The 27,956-nt window shown below is 49.1% G+C and overlaps 1 protein-coding gene across 1 annotated transcript; it reads left to right on the forward strand.

Moving 5' to 3' along the window:
• On the forward strand, positions 1-27,956 carry ZBTB40 (zinc finger and BTB domain containing 40). Its single transcript, XM_039386362.1, is given in 16 exon segments — positions 1-2,460; positions 2,463-2,820; positions 3,416-3,515; positions 3,517-3,544; positions 9,361-9,598; positions 10,118-10,260; positions 15,226-15,418; positions 16,808-16,899; positions 17,501-17,669; positions 21,566-21,663; positions 21,666-21,896; positions 21,898-21,985; positions 22,466-22,871; positions 23,420-23,715; positions 23,718-23,743; positions 24,910-27,956. Coding segments are annotated over 16 exon segments (3,195 nt in total). The 5' UTR covers positions 1-2,082; the 3' UTR covers positions 25,261-27,956.

A 27,956-nucleotide genomic window follows, 5' to 3' on the forward strand; every position in this document is an offset into this window, starting at 1 on the left:
ACGGTGCTGCTGCTTCCTCCAGCTTGCCATGGTGCAAGCAATAGGTTTCATGCAGAAGGCTGTTCATGGCAAAGTGAGCAGACGTCTCTTCCAGGACATCGATGTTTCCTGCTTGTCCTTTTGTAGGAAGAGCCACAGCTACTATTATTTAACCAGCAGGCCCAATTTCATCTCAGATACTGGAAGTCCTTCAGCTTCAGGAAAGAGTGGGTGGACTGAAAATGCTATTTACATTGAGCCTGGCAAAAGAATCAGGTCTTTCTCTTCTCCCACGGCCAGCAGCGACTCTGCTCATGGCAGCTTGGTTCCTTGTGATTTACAACAGCGTGGGAGGAGAGCAGAGCCCACATGTTGGATAGGCTGGGAGTGCAGGTGGCCAGCCCTGTGCATGGCTGAAGGGGTGGATCTGGTACAGCAAAGATGAGCTGCAAACCAGCCAACCTTTGGTAGCGATGTGCCCGGAGAAGCTCTGTCTCTGAGGAGCAGGAGGGTGGGCTATCATTCCGCTCAGGTTTTCCTGCCTTCCAGAGAAGGACCTAACCACCGTGTGCTCTTGCTTCACAGGAACCCGGATGGGGAGCAGGACACCTCTGCTTTGAGGTGATGGCAAAACCATCTGGGATCTTCACCTAGTGATTGAAAAACGTGTTCCATAGCACTTCATCTTTAAAGCCTGTGGGAGTTCTTGGCCACTCAGGAGAGCTCTCCTGCGTGGCTGGGATCCACCAACCAGTTGCTCAGCTGTCTGTACCTCTGGAATGAGGTGATGCCTCTTGGCTTCTTCTGTCTTCCCACAGCCACCACAGGCAGTGCCACTCAGAAGGACAGCTGGGGTCCTGCCTGCCTGTGGACAGGAAGTCCTACTTCCCAAAAAGGCTGAGCTCCAGAGGGGTTTGTGCCTTGAAGAAGCAAGGTGCCAGCTCAGCCTGTGCCCAGTGTCTGCTTGTGACTTGCAGTGTTGGGAATTGCTCCGAGCCTGATTTCCTGAGAGGCAGCGCTTCGAGGTGGAGTACGTGCTCCTTAAAGCTCATGGCCTGCTGACAGGCAATATTAGTCCTGTTCTCTGCAAGAGAGCAGGAAGCTGAGTGCAAAGATGTTAAGCGTTGAAGGTCATGTAAATTGTGTCCATCCAGGTGCTCTTTCTCTGGTGTTCATGCTGTTTTGTGGCCTGCACTAGTGTTAGGCGTCCAAGTGTGTAGACAAGGCAGTGACATCTTTATCTTGTCTAGCTTAGACAAAAACTCCAGGTATCCCGCTGATACAAAATTCTGTTGGCAGATGTCCTGTATGTTCTCCCTCCTGCAACAGGGTGGGGAGGGGGGAAGTAAAAGGAAGGCTCTGGTAGATGAGATTTAGGGCTCTGGACTTCTGCAAAAAAATTACAGCTTGGGAACAAAGACTTGTAAATTGATGGGTTGGGACTGTGGTGTGCTGAGAAGGGGGTGCTGAAGGCCCTGGGCTGCAAGCAGACCTCTATGTCTAATGTTCACGTGGCCCTGCTCATCTTACCAGTGATGTAGGGAGAAAATGAACTGGACCCAAACCACTTAGTGCTTTGCAGATCAAAACTAGCTTCTCAGAGTCTCCTCTGTGTTTCATAGATGATCTGAACAGGTCTTCCTGCCCTGCTTTCCCACCTGTCCTTTCAGAAACCAGCTGCTGAATTCAGGATCAGCTCCAGCCCCTGACTGCAGGCACAGCCTGGCACTGCAGTGCCTGATCTGGTGGGCACTCACACCTCCATGAGCTGTGTGGCACACTGGGGAGGCTCTGCTCCCTTTTTAAAGCTCCTGGGACTCAGGACTCAATCCAGATCTGCTCACTGAGGTTTGAACACTATCGAGGCTCTTTAGGTCTCAGGGTAAACTGCTGAATTCGTGGAATGTGAGTTCAGAATGGGGATCTTGCTGTAACCACAGAACTGCAGCACAGTAAACTACTGGAATGTGTAAACTGAAAAGTAGTTTTTACTTACTCTTCTGTCTTGCAGAGCAAAATGCTGACAGGGTCCCTTTCCTTCTCGTTAGCTGGGTTTTGTGAGAGCAGTGTGGAGACCACGGTGAAAGGAGGCCAGTGGGTGCCATGGAGCTCCCCAGTTACAGCCAGCAGCTGCTGCCCCAGCTGTAGACCCTGTGCAAGGAGCAGCACTTCTGTGACTGCACCATCTTTATTGGGGACGTGCATTTTAGAGCACACAAGGTGGTTTTGGCTGCTGGCAGCCTGCTGTTTAAACCCCTCTTGGACCGTACAGACAGCATCTCCATTGATGCTTCTGTGGTGGTGCCTGAGGAGTTTGCACTCTTGCTGGAGATGATGTACAGTGGCAAACTCCCACTGGGGAAACACAATTGCACCAAAGTTATCTCTGTGGCAGATAGTCTGCAGATGTCTGATGTGGCTGTTAGTTGCAAAAGCCTCCTCAGGGACCTCATAAGCTGTTCTCCTCGGGACCAGGTACACTGAGAGGAGTCTCCAGCCAGGCAGCAGATTCATCTGAAAACAAAGCTGAAGCTAATAACCTGCCCCAGTCTGGAAAACCCAAAGAAGAAAAAACAGATATCCTCCTCACTCAGAGAGTTTTCCCTTTACCTGGCCCTGTAGAAGCAGAAATGGAAGCAGATGTTTCTCCTCCTGGCCAGGAACTTACTGTGAATTGCACCTGGGTTCACGAGGACTTGATGTCGAATGTCTCCAGGTCCCTCCAGGAGGATTCAAGCTCTGGCCCTGACCAGCCTGCCCATGCTGAGTGAAGTGGCTGTGTGGAAGAGCCTCCAGAGCTTGCTGAGCCTCCAGAGGGGAAAGGGCGATCGAGGGCTTTGGGTGAGACTTCACAGGTCTGGGCACAGCATTGCCTCCTGTTGGCAACACATCGACTCACATTTTCCTGTTATGGGGTATCTTTTTCTCCGTGTTGGATCTTTTTAGTTTACCCTGGGTTGGTAGCAACACCCTGTTCTGCAGGGATTTTCTTCCTTTGGCTTTTGCAGTTGTTTCACGCTCACCATTTTGCCAGAGCTGTAGTGAGCAAAATTTTTCATGCCTAGGTGTGTGAATGCATCTGCCATGCTGTGGGATCTGTGTTTGTGCAGGACATGGGGCTGATCAGACAGTCTGTCTAACAGCAAGTGAACAGAGTTGCCTACTAATGCTACCTTATCCTTTAAACTCCTATTCAGCATGGGAGGAAAACAGAGGCTGTACTGGGTTTAAAATAAATGTTCCATTTATAACTGGTGTTAAATAAACCGTTGGTTTTCCCTCCAGGCTGTGTGATGTCTTCAGAAGGGATTTGTAAGTCACAGTTTTCCTGTTATAGCCAATGTGCTGGTTACAAACCGATGCCTTTCAGTCACATCGTGCTTTCTGCGAATCCCTTCAATTAGCAAATAACTCATCTTGTTTTTCTCTCGCACAGCAGCAGAGAGCAAAAGCTGTAAACTGGATTTCTTTCTTCGATATGAAAGTGTTTTCTCCGAGGCCCTTTCTGATGCCCAGGCTGTGCTGAAAAGACTCGAGCAGAGAAACTGATGCCTCTCAAAAGGAGGTAGGTGTGTTTACTTCCATAAATGATACAAGTTTTTCTTAGCCCATCCTGCTAAGGGCTAGGATAGTGTGCCTTGCTCAGGAAATTGTTGCATGGGAAACTGGTGCCTGGTTGTTTGAAGGGCACCATGTGCTCACCTGAGCACCACCCTGGAGAGAAGCATCTGTAAGTGCAAGCTGCTCACGCACACAGTTAAAAAGTATGTCCTGCCCTGAAGACATCCTTGTGTTTTAGGAGAGCTCCAGCACAGATTTCTCTCCTCCTGTTTATGGCATTTGCTTCAGGAACTGCATCGACTTGTAAACAACTGACATGTGAGATCCCAATATAGATTTCCCAAGCTCTTGGCACTGTCTTGCTGTGGAGCCTCTGCTGCACTCTGTGGATGGCAGAGCTGCTGAGGGGGCAGTGGAATGGGGGTGGAAGGGGGGTGCCAGGTGCTGCCCCGTGATGCTTCTCCTGGCAGTGTGCTGCTTTAAGAGCAGTCAGAGCTGGTGAATGATGCTTGGTTTCTGTTGGAGGGGATAGCTGAGTCTGGTGCTTGGGGTGTGCTGAAGAGTACTCTGGGCTCTGAGCAGTGGTAGCCACATACCAGCTGTTGTCCCAGCTCAGAGCCACCACAGAAACAGCAGGACATGGAACATTTTGGCCGTGGTGGCATTCTGCTTATAAAAGCCCAAGGCATTATGTCTGTTAGAAAAAAAACCTCCAAAACATGTATGACAGCAGGGAGGAGAATTCCCTTGAGCTGGGGAGCAAAGGATGGCTGAGTCCTTAAATGTTCATGGAGGGAAACCCGAGTTCCCTTAGCTGCTGGTTCTCCTGATGTTATTGAATGTAACATTCATGGCCTTTAGGAGACAGATTTCCATTTGCAGCAGCAAGCCCAAGCCTGGCTGGGCTGACCAGCACCTCTGAATGCCCTGCTCAGAGAAGGATTAGTTTTTTGTACGTTTGTTTGTTGCCCTGATCAGAACAATATGTCAGGTTTAAGGTTTTACTGTTCTCCACCCTTACAATAGGAGCAGAGCTGGGGTGAGTGCTGTGCAGTGGGGATGGGCGTGGCCAGAAGGAATTTGGCAGCTCAATGCCCCCGTGCCAGCAGCACCACCACTGTCTCCTGCCCCCCTTGCTGCTCACGGCAGGGCAGAGCTGTGCCGGCAGAGTGCCCAGGCAGGTGAGCTGCAGCTTCTGTGCTTGCTATTGCTTTGCAGTCACTGCTGTTTCATGGTCCTTCAGCACCTCAGACCCAGCAGGGAAGGTTCACAGACCCATTTGCGGCCCTTTGTGCTCCCAAAAGAGCTGTTGCAGCAGGAGCCAAGTAGAGAGGTTGTGGTGCTCAGAGCCGGTTTGGGTGTCTGACTGCAAAGCGGTAGCTGGACAATTTTTCTGCAGCTATAAATAAATGCTGAATAAATGAGAAATGGATTTTCTTTAAGCCTTCCCGAAAAATCACTTCTCAGCTGTGACAAGCATGAAAAGTGTCAGCCCCAGGGCAGTGGGGGAACAGGCTGCAGCCTGTTGTAAGCAAGGACTCAACCAGATCTGTCCCTCTCTGAGCTCCCCTCTGAGATCAGCGGGACCTCTGGGCGCCAGCACTGAGTCTGGGCTCTGTTTGTAGCACACAGAACAGCTCTTTCCCAGAAGGGCCTGGTGTTTTCTTTAGGGGGAAGCACAGCGGTGTGTTTTTAAAGTCATGCTTGAAGTGCAAGTTCAGCTCCTAAGAGCCCAGCTCGGATGTGTAATTCAGGCTGAGGTTGTGCCAGTGGTAGATGTCAATGGATTTTCTTTCTCTCTCCTTTTTTTTTCCCCTCCCCTTCTTTGTATCCTTTTGCTAGTCATTTGCTTGAAGTCTTGGGTGGCTCGGGGCAAGTAAAAGCAGGTCTGGAAGCCGGTGAGATGCGGTTTCTTTGCAGAAAGCATTGCTGGGTGTGCTTGCCCTGCTGCAGGGGAGGTCTCCTATCCCTCGGGTGCTTCTGCTTGGGAGCCTTTTGGGGGTGGCTGATCTCTCTGAGCAAGTGGTGATGTGCTTTGGGCAGCAAAGCCTGGGCAGTGTGAGGGTTCAGGGGGGTTTTGCAAGCCTGCCTGTTGGCACCAAGGCTGTCCTGGTGTTCAGGCTCCTCTGGTTTCTCTGGGATTTGGGGTTGGATGCTTCTTTATTTCTTTTCTGTTGCTGGCGAGCTCATCCCTGCATGGTGCCTTGTTCCCTGCAGCACTCCTGTCTGCTCCCCTCTGCTGTTCCTGCCTATTCCCTCCTGCTTCCAGTGGAGACTTGTTTGGTCGTGGGCTTTTTTCCTCAAGAAGGTTTGTGGTACAAGGCTGGCTTTTGTGAGAACTACTGCTTCTCTTCTGATTTTGGTGGTCTGTTCTGCTCCCCGAACTGAAAAATGCAGATGAATTGCTTTTCAGTTTAGGGAGATGTGATTTTTGGGCTTGTTTTTGCTTTAGAGTTTCTCTGTATATCTCACATAAACTGTTCCTATCTAATTTGGTTCCGGCTTGGATGAAACCTGCTTGGAAATGAGAACAAGACTGAAATTGCAGTAATTTGGGGAAGCGTGGAAGAGCTTTGCTGGTGTCAAGTCTTATCTTCCTGTGCTCTCTTAGAGAAACTCAATTCAAATTATTGCACAGCTCATTTGTTCCCTGTACTGCTGGGTTCAGATGAAGTGGGGGAGCGCTGATGCTCCCACGTAGAATAAATGTCACTGTGCTTGTGGATCGTTTCCATTGCCTGTGGGCCTGTCCAATCGTTGGTTGTCGTCCTTCATTTGCAGCTGCAGGGATTTCTGGATGCAGCAGAAGAAAGAAGTTTCCTGTTATCTTCTGCATCCTGATTAGCAGTGAAAGCTTGTGAGGGTTTTGCTTTTTTTCCTGTCGCGGTGACAGAGCTAGAGAACTTTTTTCCACCCTGTTCTGGTGTACTTGTGTAGAAGTTTGGGCTGAGCTTTTGCTCCTGTTGTGTCGAGCAAGCAGGAGGTCAGCATTGTCCACAGAGCCTTCATGGGGTCTCCCTCATCAGTCACATACAGATGCAGGCTTGAAAAAAAAGCAGTTTGGGTTTCTGAAGGAGAAATGGGAACACAGTTTTTTTCTGATTATTATATGCACAGTGATAGTTGATTGACTTCATGGTGGGGTCACAGCCAAGGAGCTTCTCTGAGAGCCAGGTGTGTGGAGCCTGTCCTGGGCCTGTCCGTGCACCAGCCCTGCCAGTCTGTGCAGGTTTCCAATGACTTTTTAAAATTTTTTTCACCTTCTTCACATTGAAAATTAACAGTATAAAACCCAAAGCAGCATTCATTCACAGGGCACTGATGTTGTGGCTCTGGAAGTTTCCCCATGGTGCCCAGCCTCCTGTGGTGTACCTGAGTGTCCCTCTGCTCACACAGGAGAGGTCTGAAGGGAGCCAGCTTCTTCTGCCACCCTGAACAGCTGCTTTTCAACCTGTCTCTTGCAGATCCCTCCTCACCACCCTCTGGAAGTTTGCATTCACTGTAAAGCCAATGCTTGAAGGAGATCACTCAGAAATAGTCACTAAAGTGGCTTTCGCTGGGATGTTGCTCTCACGGTGGGAGCAGGAGCATTGATAAGGCATGAAAAGCCATAACCCTGGTCTCCCACCTGCAGGGAAGAGCTAGTGGCCAGTTGGGCTAGTGACTGCCCTGCCCTCCCTCTCTCCTCACATCCCCTGTTAGTCTCAGTTATGGGCCACTGCACCTTGCCTGGGGGATGTACATTGTTTGCCCATCTGGTTGAGGTCCTCCCTGGAAAAACATGGAAGATGTGGAGATGATAGAGAGATAGGAGAGCTACCTCCTGGGCCCTTACCTGCAGAGATTCCTGTTCAGAGATTGCCTTGGGGCTGCCGTGGCCACGGGAAGGCCTGAGATGAACTGGGAGGGCTGTTCCATGGTGTGTGACCATTGAGGTGGTATGTGAGCTGGGAGTGTTGTGGCCTCCAGAACTGACATCCTCAACTGGGGCCAAACTTCTCAGTCACCATGGAGCCTGTTTGGTGGCACAGCTCAAGCTTAAGCCAGGTCTTGGTGACTCAGTTTCCCTCTTGCTCCCATCTGGAAGCTGGATGTGTGCTAATTTGTGCCAACTTGGCCAGGAAGGGTTTTGCAGCATCCCAGGCAGTGAAAGCCTGATGGATGTGGGGGCATATTATGACTAAGTGGAAGCTGGGATTCCACCTAGGATCAGTATTTCTCCATTTTTTCCGGGATCTTTTGGAATTGTTAGTGCTTCAAAGTAAGTATAAAATGTACTGTGTGCTCTTTCATAGCAGTGCTAAAAGGCTGTTGTTCCCACTGAGCAACATGTCTGAGGAAAAGTCTTCTGGAAAGAGCCCATAAATAGCAGATCAGTTACTGAAAAGTCATTTCCATTAACCAAGTCCATGCACTGAGGAAGGGATGTTGCCTGGGGCTCTGGGTAGCAATGCTGTGCTATTTTAATTAAAAAAAATCCCAAAATTAAAAAATATATTGCAACAATGACAAGTTATTTTTCATCCATATTATTACAAGCATGGATTCGGGAGGATCTGAACACCTTCAGGATGGTGAGAGTGGAGGTATTTTGTGTTTTACAGGCTCGTTTTGATCTGGAAGAGGCCAGGCACGCAAACCTTGAGAACAAACATGATCTGGTTATCAAGTCTCGTTACAAATTAATGTTTGCATTAGAAAAAAAATACCTTTAAGTTTGTTCTCCAGCGCATCTGCGGCATCTCCTTTCTTCTTTACACCAGAGCCCTTCATGTCCACAGCCTCTGTTCGGCAGGAAAACCGAGTGGGAGAAGCTGGGACTGGTGCAGCTTCCCCTCTGAGGATGGTCACTGCACTGGGTCATTGCACTGCCTTGCTCCCCAAATCCATGAGCATTTCCACCTGCTGGGAAAGCCAGCCCACCCTCCCCCGGCGCAGCCCCAAGCAGTTGCACTGAGTCTTTTTATCACTGGAATAAAAATGACAGTGACAGCAGAAAATGGCCGTTCTCCCTGGAGCGGGGCTGAACTCCCCACTTCAAAGGTACCTTTATAGCATCCCTGGAGTCTCCAGTAAAGGCCACCTGCTCCGAAAGGCTGGCATCTCTCCTGGAGAGCTGGGGAGCGTGTGTCTTCAGGGGCAATGTTTACAGCACTAAAGGACTTGGGGGAAATAGGAGCAAGAGTTCCAGCTTATTTCTTTGCCTTTTATTTCCATAACTGCACGGGCTCGTTTGCCTCTGGTTGCTGTTTCAGGTCACTGAAGTAGATTTTGGAGCTCTGGGTTTGATTGCCCGGCATGCTGGGAACCCCTGGCACTCAAGAGTTTGTGTGCCTCCTCTCCAGAGCTCTCTCTAGGAGACAAAACTCCACTGTGATTGAGGTTGGAGATTCCTGAAAGTTTGAAGACTCTCTGCTTTCTATGCAAGTGATCCCCTCTTGTTCTGCAGTGAGATCCCCGTCCCTTGCCCCAGCCTTGGCCTTCCAAAGTAGTGGTTATAGTCCGTGGTTTATCAGGTCCCTTACACTTATTGGCCTATGGCTGTTTGGGGAAGACATGAAGAGAGGTTTGGTGCTGGAACCAGCTCCAGTTTGTGGGATTTGCTGTACAGGTAAGGGCTGGCAGCAGGGCTTGCTGCCTTCCTTCCCAGGGCTGGAGCTTGGGTTCAGTAGTGTGTGTCTATGTGGGGTTGTTTGTTTTTTTTTTTTCTGTTTAATTTTGTCCCCTGAACAAAACCCCGGGGTTCTGCTTGTTATGTGTGTTTGTATAGGGCAGTTCACTCTGTTATGCAAGTCTTCTTGCATTTCTGTTCTGCTGTAGGCTCTGGCTGCCTGTCTCACCAAGGCAGGGGAACAGTCACTGTTGAAGTTGCTGAGCAAAGTGGAGCATGCTCGGCTCAGGGATACTCACACCCAGGATAGTGACACCCAGGACACTTGGCCCCTGGACACTCAGACGCTCCTGTCTTTTCTGAAGCTGTTTCAAGACATGAATTCCAGGCTGAGAGCAGCTCTGCCGGAGAGGGAACAGGGCACTGGAAAAGCCCCATGGCAAGGAGGTAGGAAATTGGGTGCTGCCTCTTTGCAAATTGAGTGGGTAATCTTACAGGCAAAGCAGAGAAACCCTGTGTCCTTGGATGCAGGAGGTTTATCACGTGCTGGCCAAGATCCTGGAGCATTTCTGCCTGCAGCAGCAGCTGTAGCCATGCAGGGCTCTCCCCATCACTGCCCGGAGGGCTGGATCGATGGCTGGCAGCTAACGTGGGTCAGAGCACAGCTGAGGCTTGGGATTGAAGGCTTCTTTCTTACTCGAGCCTGACACAAAGCAGTGGCCTTGCAAACCTGGTGTTAACCTCCAGCTTGCTTTATGGCTTTGTGCTCTGTTAGATAAATCAGACATTTTCCTTTCATAGAGTTTAAAGAGAATAGTAAAGTGATTTTCCTCTGCTGCTTGTGCTTGGGATGAGCTTTGCTATTCACTTAGATCTTTCACAGAGTCTCCCTTGCTTCAGGAGCCTGTCAGTTCCTTCAGACTGACTTGTTTCTTCTCTTGTGTTTCTGAATCCCTTTCCCCCCAGAGAACAGAGCTGAGGAGGAGACGCTGACCGCTCGCTTGCTGGGCTGCAGGGAGGAGCTGATCCAGAGCGTGACACAGCTGAGCCCCATCGTGGAGTTCTTGGAGGCAGCAGAAGAGGGATTCCTGACCCCCTTGGAGAAGTGGGTAAAAGCATCTGGAATGAGGCAAACTCTGTGGGCGAGGTGGGATGTGGGTGGGATGCAAAGCAGTGTCGCACCGTGGTTTGCCTCACCTGGCCGTTTCACCTGCCTTCTGCAAAGCACGTGTGTGGTCTTGGGTCCTTCTGTGCTGGACTGTGGGAATAGTGACAGCTGAGCAGTGAAGGCAACCTCAAAACCAGGATCCGTGTCAGACTGCCCCTGCAAGTGGAGCCTGGGGCAGAGGAGGTGCCTGGTATTCCTCCTAGCCCCGAAAATACCTTTTTGGGAGCATGGAGAAGGCTCTGTAGGGGAGTGTGAGCAGAACCGCTCTGCTACGTGCTTGCCAGTTCCTGGTCATCAGCTTCCCTTTCAGCTGACTCCCAGCTTTAACTCTTTTTTGTGGCTCTTACCACACAGTTGTCTGCAAGACTAACTGATTTGGTGTTACTTTTTATGTGTTGAAGGCAGCAGTGGGTGGGGAGGACTGTTGCTCTCCTTTCATGTAAGCAGTTGCACTATGTGTGCTGATTTGCAGAAGCCATAAAGGACAAAGTTCTGTGTATAACCTGCTTTCCTTTGTGTTTGGGGGGAGCTGGCTGTACCCTGTGCAGCTGGAACTTACAGGGTGCCCTCACATGCTGCAATCAGGATGCAAGCTTGAGACCTCCTGTCCTAGTTTGTCACATCAGTTAGTTCCTCTGACACAGGATTATAGTGAGTGGAAAGTTGTGCTCAGTGGCATGAATGATCTCTGCTTTCTGTCTGAGTGATCCTGACCAGAGCCACAACAGCTGGGCTGAGAACCTCTGCCCGGCTCATAATCCCCTCAAGTAAGGTCTGCCTTGCTCCTGGTCCCTCACTGGATCCAGAGTGGAGCATCCCTGAGCACAGGCACAGCTGAGCACCAAGCTCTGGCACCTTCATCAGCAGTGGGGAAATTAGTATTTTCATATATGCCTGTTCATGTTGCAGTATGGCCTTTCTTTTAAAGGCTGCACCTTTTCCTTGCGCTCTTCTTTTTGTCTTCGTGGAATCAGGTAGTTAAAATTCAGCCATTTTTTGCTTCCCTTCCCATTTTAAAAAACAAACACAACCCCCCAGTAATAACCAAAACCATTCTGCCATCGTAATTCTGCTCCTTGGGCACAGGATACAGCCTGTAGTTGCATCATCATGTGCTGCAGGGCTTCTGCCTCCTTTGGTGGAGGAGCAGTGTTATTCCATGTTTCTTTTCATCCTTGTCAGTCACTGTGTGCTCCGTTTGCTGCAGAGCCTCCAAACCCTGCTCCGAATACCAAATCCTTCTCCTCTCTATGGGATCCCTTCATGCTCTTGTTTCAGCCCACAGTTTCCCATCGAATAACAGATTTATTTGGGGAGCACTCTGGTAAGGAGGGGGGCAGAGCTCTGTCCTGCTGTGGCACAGGAAAACAAGGCAGAAGTTGCCAAGCGCAGACTTGATCTTAACAGCTTCCCTGGTTTTCAGGTTTGGTTTATTTGTTTAATTCTACCCTCTCCCCTCAGACCAATGGAAAAGTGTTTAGTTATTCCAGAAAAATTGATTAAAATGGCAGGCCCATAGCACATGTGCAGGTGGGATCTCTGGTATCTCAGGGACTGGGAAAAAGAACATGGAATTAGCAGCCACCTCTGAAGGTTTCGTCTTACCTGATTCAGCCAGTGCTGCACTGGAGCTCTGGGCTGGCAGGGATGGGATCTAGTTCTCCAAGGGTTCATGAAGATGAGGCTTTCCTTTTTCTTCTCACAGTCGCTGCCTCATTAGCTACATATTTATTCAGCAAGATAAGTGGTAGTTTCTCATGTAACAGCCTTTTTTCTGGGCAACTGGGTTCTTTCTGTGCCTGGTCTGAGCTGTGCATGGAGCAGGTTTGATTTTCTTTGCTGGAAAATCAGTACACGATGTTTTGTGAAGCCTCTTCGTAAATCTCTGGGTTTTTTTCTGGGGAATTTTTTAACCTAGCCTTTCTCTTTTTTTGAGTGCTTAACTTCTGTGGCTTTTTGGTGTTTCTGTAATGTGCGGAGATGGGGCAGAGGATTTGGAAGCAGATTATCACCTAAAAGAAATAAAGCTGGATACAAAGGAAGAGCAGGTAACCTTTCATTCGTGGTGTCTCATGGCTTAGGTTGTTGCAGAGTTCAGTGACCACTTCACAATGCAGCGTGAGCTCCCCAAGAGATGCTGCTCTGGCACCTCTTCTCACACTTCAGACTGAGGGATCCTGAGGCAGCTCGGTGTGAATTGGATGGGAGGACACATCAACAGGTTCACTAACAGAGTTTGGGCTACAAAAGGACGGATCTTTAGAAATGAGAGAAACTAATTAAGGAGTTCAGGTGCTCATTAGAGCGGAGGAGGAGCTGTTGGATTAGTTTCTTTTATGTTAAAGGTAGGAGAACTGTCTGAAGTTTGCATCCTGAATGAGAGAGAACTTCTATAAGAGGTTACAGACCTGAGTGAGTGAATAACTTGAGGAAAGGTTTTAGGTCCTGCAGGGAATGGCCAAAACATATGAGAGGCAAATAAATGTACTGTAGAGCTGTGAAGAGGCTTGTGGCACATCAGGCTGCTGGGCATCATGGCAGATATCATGACAAGCAACAGACATTTGTCTGATCAAGTAAAGAAAAAGGAGAGGGATGACCTGTAAACTCTTTTCTGAGCCTGGGGCCCTATCCAGGAGAAGCACAGAAACAGAAATTTCCTACAGCTGAAGGCAAATTACAGCTCAAAGGACATCTCTCAACAGTCAGTTAAGACCAATTTGATGCTTTCTGTGATGGCATGGCAGGATGGGGCGATGAGGGGAGAGCAGTGAATGGTGTCTACCTTGACTTCAGCAAGGCATAATATCCTCACAGGTAAGCTCAGGGAATGTGGGTTAGGTGAATGGACAGTGAGGTGGATCGAGAACTGGCTGAATGGCAGACTCAGAGGGTCGTGATCAGTGGAGTAGAATCCAGTTGGAGGCCTGTAGCCAGTGGCATTCCCTAGGGATCAGTCCTTGGTCCAGTCTCATTCAACTTGTTTATCAAACACCTGGATGAAGGGATCAAATGCACCCTGAGCAGATTTTCTGATGATATGGAACTGGGGGGGAGTGGCTGGTACATCTGAAGGCTGTCCTGCAATTAAGCAGGACCTTGATAGGCTGGAGAATTGGGCAGAGAGAAACCAAATGAGGTTCAACAAGGGCAAGTGCAGGTCCTGCACCTGGGGAGGAACAACCCCAAGTACCAGCACAGGTTGGGGGCTGAATTACTAGAGAGCAGCTCTGCTGAGAAGGACCTGGGTGTCTTGGTGGGTGACAAGCTGTCCCTGAGCTGATGATGTGCCCTGGGGACCAGGAGGGCCAGTGGGATTCTGGGGTGCACTGGGAGGAGTGTTGCCAGCAGCTGAGGGTGGTGATCCTGACCCTCTACTCAGCCCTAGTGAGGCACATCTCGAGTGCTGTGTCCAGTTCTGGGCTTCTCAGGACAAGAAGGGTAAGGAGCTATTGGAGAGGGTCCAGTGGAGGCCAGAAAGGTGGTGAGGGGTCTGGAGCATCTCTTGTATGAGGAGAGATTGCAGGAGCTGGGCCTGTTTAGTCTGGAGAAGACTGAGAGGGGATCTCATTAATACCTTAAAGGCAGATGCTGAGTCTTTTCAGTGCCAGACTCTTTTCAGTGGTGCCCAGAGACAGGACGAGGAGCAATAGCCATAAACTAAACCACAAGAAGTTCCACCTCAACTTGAGGAACAACTTCTTTCCATTGAGGGTGGCAGAGCACTGGAACAGCTGCCCAGGGAAGGTGTGGGGCCTTCCTCTCTGGAGACATTCCAAACCCACCTGGACAAGTTCCTGTGTCATCTGCTCTGGATGACCCTGCAGAAATTTCTGTTCCAGTCTGGTTCAAAAAAGGTGAATTCATATTGGAACTTGACAGATCTGCAGTGGGAAGATCAGGGGAGTGGAGAAGCTGCTTTATGGGAGGAGCTGCCTTATATAGACAAGGGAAATGAAGACTGAAAGGGAATATGATTGTGCTCTTATAATGAAATTGGAGAGGAAGGGTAGAGTAAACATCTCAGAGAGTTTGGAAGGCTTTTTAAGCTAAAAGATAATGCTAGCACATGTACAAACAGGCATACACTGGCCATGAATAAATTTTAGCTGAAAATCAGAAGAATTAGCAGGGGAATGAAGCTGTGGAAGAGCTTTTCAACCAGGGGAAAGGGAGTAAAAATGTAACTAGTTTTAGGACAGATCTTAATAATTTTATTGATGGGACTGTGAAGTGTAGTGCTTTTGTCAGCAGGGAACTGAGCTGGTGCCCTGCAGAGGTTCTGCTCAGGAGCATAGCATTGGTGGAGAGGAGGTCAACCTGTATTTGTTGGCTGCCTCTCCCTTGGAGGTATTTTACTGGTATCCTAGAGATCTTCCAAGCTATGGTGGTTGCATCTAATGTAAGAGATGTCTCATGTGGCCTCGTCAGAGAAAGAATAATTCAATTAATAGATGATTATTTAAATAAAGAGAATGTTTTTTTTCTGCCCATCTGTTTTTTGACGGCAAGCAGAAAAATTGGGGAGACAAGGGAAAAGAGGCTCTCAATTTTAAAAGTATTTACTAAAAATGTTATGTTGGTTTGAACACTGTCTTTAAGTCTATTTTTGTTTCCTTTAAAAAAATGTTTTTTTGCTTGTCAGCCACTTCCAAGAGCTGGAACTTGGTGGAAGAACCCACGAGGGTGGTCTTCGAGCCGATGCACATCGATTACACCTGGGACACGTGCAGGTGTTCCTGTAAGTTAAGCACCCTGTAACACCTCCCAGTTAAACTGTGGAAGCAGTGGGTATGGATTTATTGCAGTACTGTGATGCTGTTCCTGTTTTTCTGATCTCAGTTCAGATCCAAGAGTTGGTAGGAAGCTATCACAGGCAGGTTTGTGGCTGGTTTTTTTGTTGCAGGTAGTTTTGGATTGCTGTGAAAGCAGCTCTGAGAGGGAAGCCATGGACAACCTGCTCAGGAAGGGGGATGAAGAGAAAACCCTGAATGTGGAAAGCTTGATCAAACTTCTGGGGCTTGTGAAAGCATCATTCCCTGGGCTCCAGCTTCTGCTGGACAACTTGGTGGCAGCAGCAAACATCTCTGATAGCAAAGGTATGGGTAGACTAAACTTCCACTGGTGACTTTAACTTATGGTACTGACTGGCTTTGAAAGCAAATAGCTAAAAATTCCCCAAAATTGTAGATGTTGACATTAAATACAGACAGTCTCATACCTGGAAGTCCTTGTGATTGAGGGAGATGGGGGTGAAATTTATGTGGGCTGGGCTCCTGTCCTTGATCCAGGTAGCATTTCAGCTCGTGGTCTCTTATGTGGAGCAGAGTATGCTGATGGGAATCCCATACTTAGTGTCCCTGGGATGGCCAGGTCCCTGCTCCTGTTTATTTTGGTGGGATTTTATTGTTGCTGCCTGCCTGTGATGGTTCAGGGACTCGGGAGCCCCCATCTTTTGCCTGGTGGGACAGTCTCCCAACTTTGGGTGTGTTTAGACGTACCCCGAGCAATTCACATCCAGAGACTCTGAAGTCACATAAAAATTAAAAACTAAATTAACATGCAGTGAAATGTAAATGAGTGTTTAATAGAAAGCAAAACTGTGCTCATAATGCTGATAATTTCCTCTGTAGCAAACATTCCCGACAGGCACTTTGCTTTGTCATTTGTTAAGCACGATTGCTTTCTTGAAACACCAGACTCCCAGCATGGCTAATTATCTCGTGGTAATACCCATTCCAAGGAGGAGCATTCCTTAATTACACAGAGCTGAATCTCCTCAAATTGCAGCTTGAACAAACAGAAGCACAAATATTTCTTATCGTGGGAATGAAGAGGGAGGGAATGATTTGATTTTCCCGGCGACTGATGGATTCGCTGGTGGCACCTTTGATATCACCATGCTGTCCTGCTGATGGTGAGGAGGAGGTGCTGCACCTGGCACAGGGCACACTCTGGCTCTGGAGCTCACCTTGGCACGGCAGCAGAGCTGAGAGTGCATTCATAACAACTCAAATTTGCGTCATAAAATCAGAAGCATTCTGATGGGAGAAGGAGGGAAATAATTCACCTGTGAATTTCCCTTGGCTTTGCTGGGGATCAGACTCGTGTCTCCAAGAAGTCTTTGTTCAGGGAGCTTTTCATAATGGCTCAGAATCTTTCCTTTATTATTCCCCCAGCCTGCCATTGCCTCCTTCTCCATCCCGGAGAGTTTTCTCTCCTTACCCGGCACCGTGTGTCTTCTGGGTCCCAGAGACTTTATCTTTCCTCCCCATGCTGTGTGTGTTTAGCTGTTTTTCTCCCAGGTAGTTCTGTGAGAATCATGGATTGTTCTTGTTGGTACTGAACCAGAATGATTAAAAGGCAGAAGTACAGAAACAAAAATTGTGCACGGATGTCTTGGATGAATTATAAGGTTTGGGTTTGGTTTCTCCTACAAAAGTATAACTGTGCATCTTCTTCAATTTAGAAACTTCAGTGGTGAAAAAATCCTTCTTGGATTCATCTGTTTGGCAGTTCTCACTTTTATTTATCAACTGATCAGGTGACAAGGGCTTGGCTCACAGAAGCGGTGAAAGAGGTATGAGGGGATGCTTTTGAAGATGGCATGGTTTGGGGCTCAAAGGGGGGACAGGCCCTCATAAGCATTGAAAGCCATCCAAAGTTGGAAGTGCCTCTCTGCTGAAGTGAGTGTGTTGGATGCTTTATTGGGTGTTTTATATAAATGAGGGCCTGCAGGAAGGCTGGAAGGGGACTTTTTGCAAGTGACAAGACAAGGGGAAATGGCCTTAAAATGACAGAGGGTAGATTAAGATTAGATATGAACTGTGATGAAGAGACCTGATGAAGCAGGTTTATGGGTTAGGTGAGCTGGTAGTGTTGCCAGGTGTTGAGGAACAACCTCTTTTCCCATGCAAAGGTGGTTTAAAGGGGGTTAATACCAAAACAGAAAGTCTGAGAATTTATTTTGTTATAACTTCTCTTAACCCTGAAATTCTCTCAACTCATGCACATGTATCAGTGGAGGGACAGACGTGTATGGAAAGGGATTTCTGGTTTCCCAAAGCAGATTCCCAGCAGTAGAGATGAATCAGGAAGGATGTGACCTCACTCCCAGACCAACCTGGCCTTTCACAGCCCAAAATCTTTCAGGTGATTTTGTCTTCTTATTATTTCTCCAGCTACTGAGTATTTCTGCTCAGAAGGAAAGTTCAGAGGCCTCCTTGAAAGCAGCTCTGAGCAGAGCCCAGGAGAAGTGTGTCCTGACCATGAAGATCTACCAGGTGCTGTGCAGTGTCCATGAGTCCTTCCCAGACCTGCAGCCAGTGATGCAGGAGCTGGGCCATGTGGGTAAGAGAAGCACAGGCTTCACCCTTTTACACATGGTTATGGGTGACAGTTTGGTGGTGGACCAGGTGTCCTGGTGGCCTGATGCCCTGGCCAGGTGTTGGGGTTGTACTTGCAGGAGGATTTGCAGGGGAGATCTCTGGTTCCAGGCACTGGAGTGTGTGTTTCTCCTGCTGGTAACATGCACCATGTCAAAGTTTTATATGTTACAAGAGTTGTGGAGCCCATAACTGACCCTATACTGGTGTTCTTTAACTGTGTTTGCATTTTTCCACCCCAGCCCTTGGAAGCATTTAAGCAGCTTAGTTCTGTAATTTGTATCTATATTGGATTATTTTTCAGAATTATTATCCTTAAGCTGTGAGGTTTCATTGGCTCTTCCTGTGCTGTTGGATCTGTGTCAGTTTGGACTTAGACTACAGTCACTTGCCTTTCTATATGTGGAATTTTCACAGGCTGCAGAAAGATCATGGCAGAGCACACTTGTCATGTGCAAAGATGACCATGATGGCGCAGTTTGCAGTCAAAGACTATTTTCTGAGTTAATTTTCTTAGAATGCTTTAATTTGGCCTTGCTCCATATGCACTTTACAGAGCAAATGCTCCCCTGTGAGGATCTGTGCTAGTTTTAAGACTCAGCAGGAAGACCAAGCCCACTCAAACAGCACCCTTTTCGATAGCAGAGGAAAAAAACATCCTAAGAGGATTACAAATTGGAGTCACAATATACTGAAGAAATTGCAATAAGCACAACAATAACAGTAAAAGATTGCGTGGAAGAGGGAATGGTTTAACCAACAAAAACAAGCTGTAGCCTGGCCCCCCCAGGACAAAACCAAAATGGAGTCTGTTCCTGTGCTGTGTGCCATGTGCCACCATCCACCATCCCATACAGAGAGCAATTTGATGAACTCCAGAACAAATGCAGAGCTGTAACCACATGTGAGCCCTGCCCTGAGCTGTGGGAGGCTTTCCAGCTGAGCCCAATTGTGTCTTTGCATTTGAAGGAAAAATGCTGAACTGGATTTGGTGCTTTAATGACAGGGATAACAGAGGTCCAGGAAGGTAACTGCAGGTGTGCATTCTCCTGGAAAAGATGCAAATGTGACTTGCTAATTCTGTTTGCTCACATACATTTTCATGGCATCGTGTTTCCGAGTGCATCCAGATTTTTTGGGCTGCGGAGTCCACTGGGATGTGCACAGTGTGGTTTTTATCCAAGCACAGGCACTGGTTCAGCTCAATCCATCCCTATTTCCTTGTGTGCAAATGCCAGTAGATTGCTGGGGAGTTAGAGTAAGCAGGTTGCTGTTAATGTCTCCTCTTTTTTTAGGGATAGAAAGTTGAATGACTTGGTCTGAAAATATGGGTCAGGGCCATCAGTCTTTAAGCCTTGTGGCTTTGAAACTCACCCTCACTCTGTGTTTGGCAGGGACAGACAAAGCCTGGCCCCCTGTGCTGGGGGCAGGTCACCCTCTGCACCCTGGGGGTGTTGGTGTCCCCACAGTCTTGAGTAGTGAGGAAATGTTGCTGGAAGGTGGGACTGGGTGTCTGGGAGCAGGGCACAGGTAGAAGAAATCTAGGATCTCAATGACTGTTTTGGCTGTAGGGCTTGGAGGGTGACAGCACATGCTCTGCTCCCCTTCCTTGCCTCAGTGGACTCCTGAGAGATGTCCTACACCCAGTTCAGATCTAGGTCCTCTCTTCTAACTCCACCAAGAACTGCCACCAATCCAGCTCTGATTTCCAGAGAAAAGGTGATTCTTTCTTATCTGCCTTTCATTTTGTCTTCTTCTGATCCTGCAGGCACTTGTCCCACTCCCCTTGACCCTGTGTGGCTATGCCTTGTGCCAGGGCTGATGCCCTGATGACTGGAGCAGGTCAGCCAGCAGTTGATGTGTCTGTGAATGTGCAGCCCACACGAGCTCATGGACACCTTGCAGTGGGGACCAGAGGGGCCTGGGGAGCTGCTGCCATGGCTCTGGCAGATCCTGCCTCTCTGGCAGCAACATCAGAGAGAGCAGAACTGCTGTCACTGAGTGTCTTTGCAGGGAGTCAAGCCAAGGTTGAGATGAAATCAAGCAAGAAGCAACATCAAAAACAAAAGCCCTGGAAAATGGTATTTACTTGGCAAAAAACATCTATTCTGGATGAAAGTGTCCAGAGGAGGATTGCCAGGTGCCAGCCTCTTTCTGGCATCCTACAGATCTTTGCACTGAACCTCAATATCTTAATTTTGAGGCTCCTCAGCTCTGACACCACTGCTTACCAGCCCCAAATGTTGCAGGTGACTTTATGAACCAATAGCCATGTGGCTCTTGGCATGAGATATGAGTGGTAGCTCTGGGCCTCATGTCTCAGCGGTGTGAGCTTCCTCTGGAAGCTGAGGAGACCTTATGTTTCTGAGAACGTATGTGCCACATGCAGATGTGAACAGTCGCATTTCCACTTGAAAACAACAGGGTTTGCATCTCTACTGCAAAGAAGCCCTCGAAAATTTCTGGTTATTCATTTAGGTGAGCTGAAGCACTTGGAGTGCCCTGTGGAGGAAACTGCATCCATTCCCAACCACGCTCAGCATTATCAAAGTAATGAGTTGATTCTTTTGGTGGAGGTACAACATGGAATCTCTTGGCTTCTCCTTGGGGTCCTGCTGTAGTTGGAGCACTGTCAGTGCTGGCAGCTGGTGCATGCAAGGACAGGGTTTGGCTTTTTCAGCCAACTCCATAACCTTCTCTCCAGCCATCTGCTTTCCAGTGCTCTCTACAGTCACTTCTTGGGAGATCACGTTTGTCAAGATAGGTCTCACTTTCCAGTCTCAGAAATGTGTCAAAACTCTATGAAAAGGCTTTTCTTTTTCATGGTCTTGTGTTTAAAAAAAAAGTACAGTTATCCTTCTTCCCTTGGGTCAGAAAAACTGTCAGTGTTGGTTGCAGGGATGTGGGAAGAAACCTGAGAGGTGACAGGTCAAGGCAACCTTGGCAGAGCAGGACAAACTGGAAACCAGTCTTCCAGTCTGCTGTAAGTTCTCCCTTGATGTGTTCACAGGTTATGGTTCACCACTTGGCATCTTAAGATTTCCAGGTCTGTTGGAGGCAGAGATGAAGTTTTGCAAGCACAGGGTGAATTTCCTGTACATTGGCAAAGGGAGAAGTCTGTGCTGGTTTCCATGGTCACACAGTTTCCTGGTTCTCATTATAGCAAAGAAGACAAATGTATCTGTTTGTATTTTGATTTCTTCCATACGTACATTCCCTGTGGGTTTTTTCTGTAGATTGAGATCCTGGGTGAATTTTCCAGCTTGTGCTTTTTGAGATGATGGTGTTACAGGGACAGGGAAAGCATTAAGCTTTGTAAGAAATGAACATAATGAGCGATTTAAAATACCTCAGGGCCCCAAGCAGAAGACTCAAAAGGGTCATAGTAAGATTATCTGTTCCCTTTCAAAGAGTTTGTGTTTGTGAAGTGTTTCTGAAATTTCTCTAATTTCTTCTTAATTTCTGTAATTAAGGGCTGGATATCCGCTCTCAGTGGCAGATTTAGGCAGTATCATATCTGAGGCTCAGGTCTGCAAACATTTAAGCATGGCTGTAACTTCATGTGTCTGAGCAGGAGGCAAATGCTTGGAAGCAACAGTTTGAGGAGAGCAAGCTTTTAGGAAAATCTGGCCCTGGTATGTGTGGTGGAGAAATTCAAGGATCACTCTTTATGCATCTTACCACGCACGGCGAGAGCCACTTTTGGGCAGAGCCATGTGGCACCATTGCAATGGGCAGAGTGTCTGATTGCCTCTGTGCAGGACAAACTGCCTGTGTAGGAGCATTTAGGAGATATGAGACTGAGGGGCAGGTACCCAGTCCTGCTGGTCACCACCAAACCAGTAATTGCTATTTCCATAGGTCTCTTGACTGAGAGAAGTGGGGAGAAACCCGGGATCAGGAAGTGGAAGGTGAACAGTGAATCCCAAGTTAAATCTCTGGACAAAGATGAGGGCAGGAGGCAGGAGGAGCTGGTGCCAAAGAAGCAAAGGAATCCCAAGACAAAGCTTAGTCCAAGAAGAGTTTTGTCTGCAAAGCCTGTGATAAGACCTTCCACTTCTGCTGCTGCCTGAAAGTGCACATGAAACGCTGTTGGGTGTCCAGAGGAAAGCAGATCCAGTGTAAAGAGTGCAGCCAGGTCAAACTGACCAAGAAGGAGCTGGAAAATCATCAGCTGGAGGTCCACGGGGTGGGTGGGGATGGCCAAGGAAAAGAAGAAGCGGCTCCCTGTGGCGTGTGACATCTGTGGAAGAGAGTTTGCTCATGCCTCAGCAAGGGTTGGTGGGAGCAGGATGTTTAGGCAGAAGTTTGGACAGTATAGTAAAGTGATAGTCTGAAACTTCCTCCTCCTCCCTGCAGCTCTGTGAGTGCCATGTGTGAGAAACGCAGCTCAGCTCATTTCTCCTGCCCCACTGAGCACAACCACTTTCTGATTAGTTCTTCCCTAATTGGTTTTCCACATGGCTCATCAAGGAAAAGTGGGGCTACTGGCAAATTTAAAAGCCTCCAAAAATAACCGAGCTGTTCCAGTTCCTGGCTGCTTTAGCAGGACAAGTAAGAGGAGCTGAGTCTCTTTGCCCTCCCCGGGGCAGCTCACAATGTCCTGGTGGACTCCAGGCTGGAGGACACCAGTGGACCTTGGTGTCACTGGTGGGCTGGTGGACCCAGCAGTACGGTGGAGTGGTGCCTCTGCAGCAGGGTGAGGCAAGGCTGGCACCAGGTCCCACCAGTGCCACGCTGGTGTCCTGCCTGCCTCCCCAGGGATGCAGTAGCACAAGCTGACAGAACACTTGGATGAGAAGCCCTTCTCCTGCCAGGAGTGTGGGGCCGGGTTCGTGGCAAACTCCACGCTGAAGAACCACCTGCAGCTGCACCCAGGGGACAGGCCCTTCCTGAGCAAGCACTGCCTGGTGACCTTCATGCAGGCCTAGGCCCTTGCCTGCCACAGCAAGAGGGAGCAGGCTGAGGGTGAGCTTCCCCACAGGAGCCCAGCCATGGGCTCGGCTTGCTCCATCTACCCCTTTGTGCCCTGTTCCTCCCTTTGCCTCCTGGCTGCTTCTCCATCCTTTGGGGGCCTCCTGTGCATTGGGCTACTCCCAGACCTCCCTCACCTGCATGGGTTTGGCCTGCAGCTTCTCACTTTGCCCTTATCCAGCTCCTCAGATTAGCCACGCAGTCCTCCTCTCCTCCATCTTCCTTGTTTTTCTCTTGAGTAGTTCCTCTCTGTCCCATCACACCTAGACTCCAGTGATGCATCCTTCCTCTGGTTATCCTAGTTTCTCCTGCCCTTCCCTCTGGCTGAATTCCACATATTTTTCATGCCCCTGCTGCTCCTGCCCCTGCACTCAGTGCCATGTGCTCCCGGGGCTGAGGCAGGGCTCTTCCAGCTCATGGGCACAGAGAATGTATTGATGTGCCCATGTAAAAAAATGTCCTTGGCTCTATTTCCCACTGTTCCACGAGTGTGATGCAGTTGGGCAATGCATTTTGAACATGAGACACACCAGTGTGAAAGTGTGTAGTACCTCTGGATACCTGAGGTGGGTGCTAATTTAATCCTCCCTGTGCAGGTGTGGAAAAGTGGGACTTTAATGGTTTGATGCTATGAGTAGGGTTATCTCAAAAATGATGGCAAACAGGCTGCTGGGAGCTCACCATGGAAAAGCTGTTGGTTTGCAGGAACAGTAAAACCTATATGTGAAGCCCAAACTCCAGTTCTGGTTTCCACCTGGAAAGTAAAATGTCCCTCCCTTTTTTTGACTGTCTCTTAAGTCTTCTTTTCCCTTGGTTTCTTTGCCCTCTGTGGTTTGTACTGTGTTTCTGGGTGGCAGACACTGAAGATCCCTACAGCTGCAAGAAGTGCCAGATGAGCTTTGCCACCCTCCAGGAACACTGCAAGCATGTCCATGAAGCACCTTCCCAGGAATACCAGCCCTGCCCTACCTGCTCCAAAACCTGCAGTGCCCCATCACTCCTGGAGTGCCACATGGTGACCCACACTGGGGGAAAGCCTTTGGAATCTGTGACAAGACTTACCAGGTGAGCTGGTGCAGCCAGGAGTTGGTCTCCTATGCAAGGGTTGCTGTTGCCTGCTCCTGCACCAGGATGTCTCTCCAGGCCGTGTGCAGCAGTTTGGGGTTGGCAGAGGGATAACTTGGACAGAGGAGGCAGAGTCCATAGGGAAAAGGCAGGTCCACGGGGAGAGATGGGCTGTGACTGCGAAGGGCTGCATATCTCATTCACCCAAGTTTCTAGCTACCAAGAGGTGTAGGAATTAAAAATAGTCATGTTGCAAATGGCATGCCTTGGAGGGAATGTGTGTGGGAGCACATTGCTACAAGGGAACAAGAATTCACACCAAAAGGAGACCTGAGACAAGGATCAGGGATTCAGCTGTGTTCAGCTCCTCAGGGACAATTGAGAAACAGAGTCAGGTGTAAGTGCTTGTCCTGTGGGAGGAGGATCAGGTCTTGTATCTGCTGAGCATAATTCCCCTGTTACTTCTGCTTTCTACACGGTTCTTGCTGTCATGATGCCCCTGGAACTGAATCACAGAATCCTGGAGCAGTTGGGGTTGAAATGATCCCCCCTTTTTAGAGAGGTCTGTGATGTAAACCCCCAGCCACAGCGCTCTGGCATTTCTGTGCTGGCATGAGGAGGTCTTGCTGGAGGGGAAGCAGCTCGATCCTGGCTTTCAGGAGCCGAGGAGGGGGATTGGCAGGGTATGCAGAGGTGCCTGACTACTCACAGGCTGTTAACACCCCGATGACACCCCATGAGACTACAGCTGTTCTGTTAGAGGCCCAGTGCTAGGTTTGAACCCAGCCTCTTCCTCTTCAAAATCTCAGCCATCAGTGAAGAACAGTTCCTTGGATGAGAGAACCCAGTGTGCAAGATTCCCTGGGATGGCATTCCTCCAGTGGATAATCACAGAGTGTTTACTGTCTACAGCTGCTTGTGGAGCTAAATTATAGCAATTTTGTGGAGAGAAATATTCAAATTACTCTCCTATCTTCTCTTGCATCACTGGTGTGTGTGGTTTGGCGTTTCCCATTAGTCTCATGCCTGTTGTAATTGCAGACCTGTGGCGTGGAGCTAAATGTTATTACCTGAGCTGAGGCTGGGGAAAGGGTGGGCAGCAAAGGGATCCTGGGGAAAGTGGTGCTGTACATGTCTGACTCTTGCACCATCTTCCTTCCACACAGGTGATTCCGACGTCGAAGCAAGGAGCAGCAGAGCACATCATCTCTTTTGATGGCACCCAGCTCGTCGGCTCCCAAGTCTTTTTGATGTTGCCTGAATCCCATGTGAGCCAAAGTGGCTCTGAGCAGATGGCAGTGACTAAGGAGGACTTGTTTGATGACAAAGTAACTCTGATTTGTGAAGAAACCAAGCGGGAGACAGTGGGGGGGGGCCTCCAACTGCCATTTGGTATTCCCTGGACTTGTTCAGGAGCTCAGTGTGCTGCTCCAGCTCGGGGATCCGGGGCTTCTCTGGGAAGGCAATCCCAGGCAGGCAGCAAGCACAGAGTGACCAGGGACAGGAGAGGTTCATAGACATTCAGTGCCTGAGAAGTCTCCCTGCATTAAGCAGCTGCCAGCTCAGGTGAGCTGGACCACCTGTCTCTCCCAGGTGAGAAATAAAGTGGAGGAAAAGAATGGGAATTGGGTGTGACCCTCTGCTGCTGTGAAGGGAGGGGAGGGGACTAGTGCAGGACAAAACTGGGGGGTATGGGTATGGGAAGAAAAAAAAAAAAGCTGTCCTGAGAATTTAGGATGGAGATTTTTATGGCTCAATCAGTGATGTAGTCACAGGTATCTTGTCTGCAGGGTGTGTGAGGGCTGCTTTGTGTCTTCTACTCTCACCTGTACTGATGTGCAGCTAGAGACCTCCTCCAGCACAGATCTGACCTTTGGGTCTCTCTTCTCCAGCAGGGACTTCCTGGGAACTGGGCTAAATGACTTCAGTGCTGTTTAGGTAGCACCTTGTGCAGCACAGCTTCTGATCCCATCTGTATTTTTGCTGTAACTGTCTGTTAGGAAGGAGGGTCCAAGGCAGATCTGGGGATCCCCATCCTCTCTGCAAGCAAACAGCCCCGAGATGTCCCACCACCCTCTTAATTCACCAGGAACATGCTGAAAAAGGAGAAGGAGTTGTGCCTGCATGCCAGGGTCCCTCATTACTGGTGACAGTGGCTTGGCACTAATGAAAGTATTTGAGTGTGGGAGAGCTGCTGTGACTGCAAGTGGACATTCCCCTGCCACACAGGGGGCACTGCCTTGTAAAATGCATTCTGGTGCCCACTGTAAAGTTTGCTTCTCTGGTGCCAGCAAGATGCAACAGCTTCATTGCAGCACACCAGTCCCTTTAAGGCTAAATTTCATAAAGCTTTTTTATCTGCAGCTTCCTAAAATATAATCTGATAATTAATGGTTTGCTGAATCCATTATGAAGTGCAATTAGATAGATGCAGGGTTCCTGTGGCTCTGAGGGGACTGGTAGCATTTATCTTCCTTTCCTTCGTGCCAGAAGGTTGAACTCTGCCACTGCAATATTTACACAGGGAGCGGCGATCCCGCCGGATCTCAGAGCCTGGGACCCCACGGTGAGCAGTGTGCTGTTGTGTCCTGCTGCCCAGAGCCACGGGAGATGAACAGATTGGAGTTTTCCAGCAGCATCTTGTGCTGGCTGCTCACTGCCACCAGGCAGAGATGGTGGCACAGGAGCGTGCCAAGGTGGCTGTGCCAGTGAGAGAGTTTGTTCCCATTATAACTTGGAAGGAACAGGGAGCAGCAGAGCTCCCAGGAGAGGGGCTTGGGGGACCTCATGACATTTTGTGTGTGTGTGTAGCAGCAAGCATATGACCCTGCTGAAGTGTTGCACATGTCCTGAAGGGCTCCCACATATGGTTTGTCCCCCCAAGCTTTTCAGGGATGGCGACACGGAGGAAGCATGAGGTTAAGCTGCCACTGAATCCAGGAATGACCAGGAGATGGTGCTCAAGGCCTTGAGGATTAGTGCTAGTGGCCAGGTGCCTCTGCACCTTTGTGGAAGCTCCTCTGAGCCTTCCCAGGCCTTCCCCAGCTCCTGGGCTGCCAGCCATGGAGAGATCTTGAGCCACTGCCAAGCTGAAGGAGAACTCCAAGCCCTGGACAGGTCACCTCCAAACCCTGGATATCACTGCTTAAAGAGCCTGAAGCTGGGTCTTGGCCACTTGTAGAGAGGGTAAAATGCACTTGTTACTGAGGTGAAGAGATGCAAAAGCCTGGGATCCCCCTTGACCAGGAGAGGGGCCAGAGGGGGAGCTGCTGGAGCCCATCTCATGTGTGGTGTGCATGGCACTTGGGATGAGCATGGGGATAATGACACAACGAGCAACTGAGTCTTGATAGTTTCAGAGCAGATGTGTTGGGAGGAAAGTAGTGGATTTTGTCCCACAGGCTGGTGGAGTTGGAAGCTGTTCCCCCTTTTCTGACTCCGTGGGAGCTGGGAGCTGTGGAAATCCTGCACGGGTTGTGGGGAGGCTCTGGAGTGGGGAATGGATTGTCCAGACAATGCTTTGCAGGTGTCCTGGCCTTTATGTGTGAGCCAATATCTGCAGGGAGAGCTAAGGTCAAGCTAATGTCCATTTGTTCCTGAAAAACTGTGGAGGGGGGGGTAAAGGTTTAACAGGGCTTGTGGAGAAGTTTTCCTTATTTCTGTCCATGTCACAGGGCAGAGCAGGTATTTGGGGCCTGTTGGCTGTGATACCTTTGGTCCCTGATTCCTCGTTGTTGTTACAGCTAGAGGGAGACCACCACAGGGTGAGGTGGTTCAGACTCACCTCTCCTGTTTGGGGCCATCTCTCCTGCCTTTCTGCCCAGCAAGATCCTGTGTGGACGTATCCTCAGCAGAATCCTGCCAGCTCCACACACCCAGTGAGAGCTCTGTAGCTCGACAGAGCCCATCAAGTATCTGCTATATCATTACGAGGAGATAATAACTTACTTCCCCCCATTCCAGTTCCTTCTTGATAGATGAGATTTGTACAGCAGAGCAAATTGCAGCATTAGCAACACCCATGTCCTACCCGGGAGGGAGATGCATTTCCCAGGACACGTCCTGCTCTGGTGTGCACCACACTGGAGATGCTGATTGCTGGTGATTCCTTGTTTTCTCTGTGAAAGTAAAACATGGAGGAGGAAAGATGTATCTGCAGAGTGTCATTTGAAGCAATTTGCTGGAAAATAAAACCTTCTTGTGCTTGAAAATA

Source organism: Pipra filicauda, unplaced genomic scaffold, assembly GCF_003945595.2.
Source record: "Pipra filicauda isolate LSUMZ 115617 unplaced genomic scaffold, ASM394559v2 scaffold47_size6085603_pilon, whole genome shotgun sequence".
NCBI lineage: Eukaryota > Metazoa > Chordata > Aves > Passeriformes > Pipridae > Pipra > Pipra filicauda.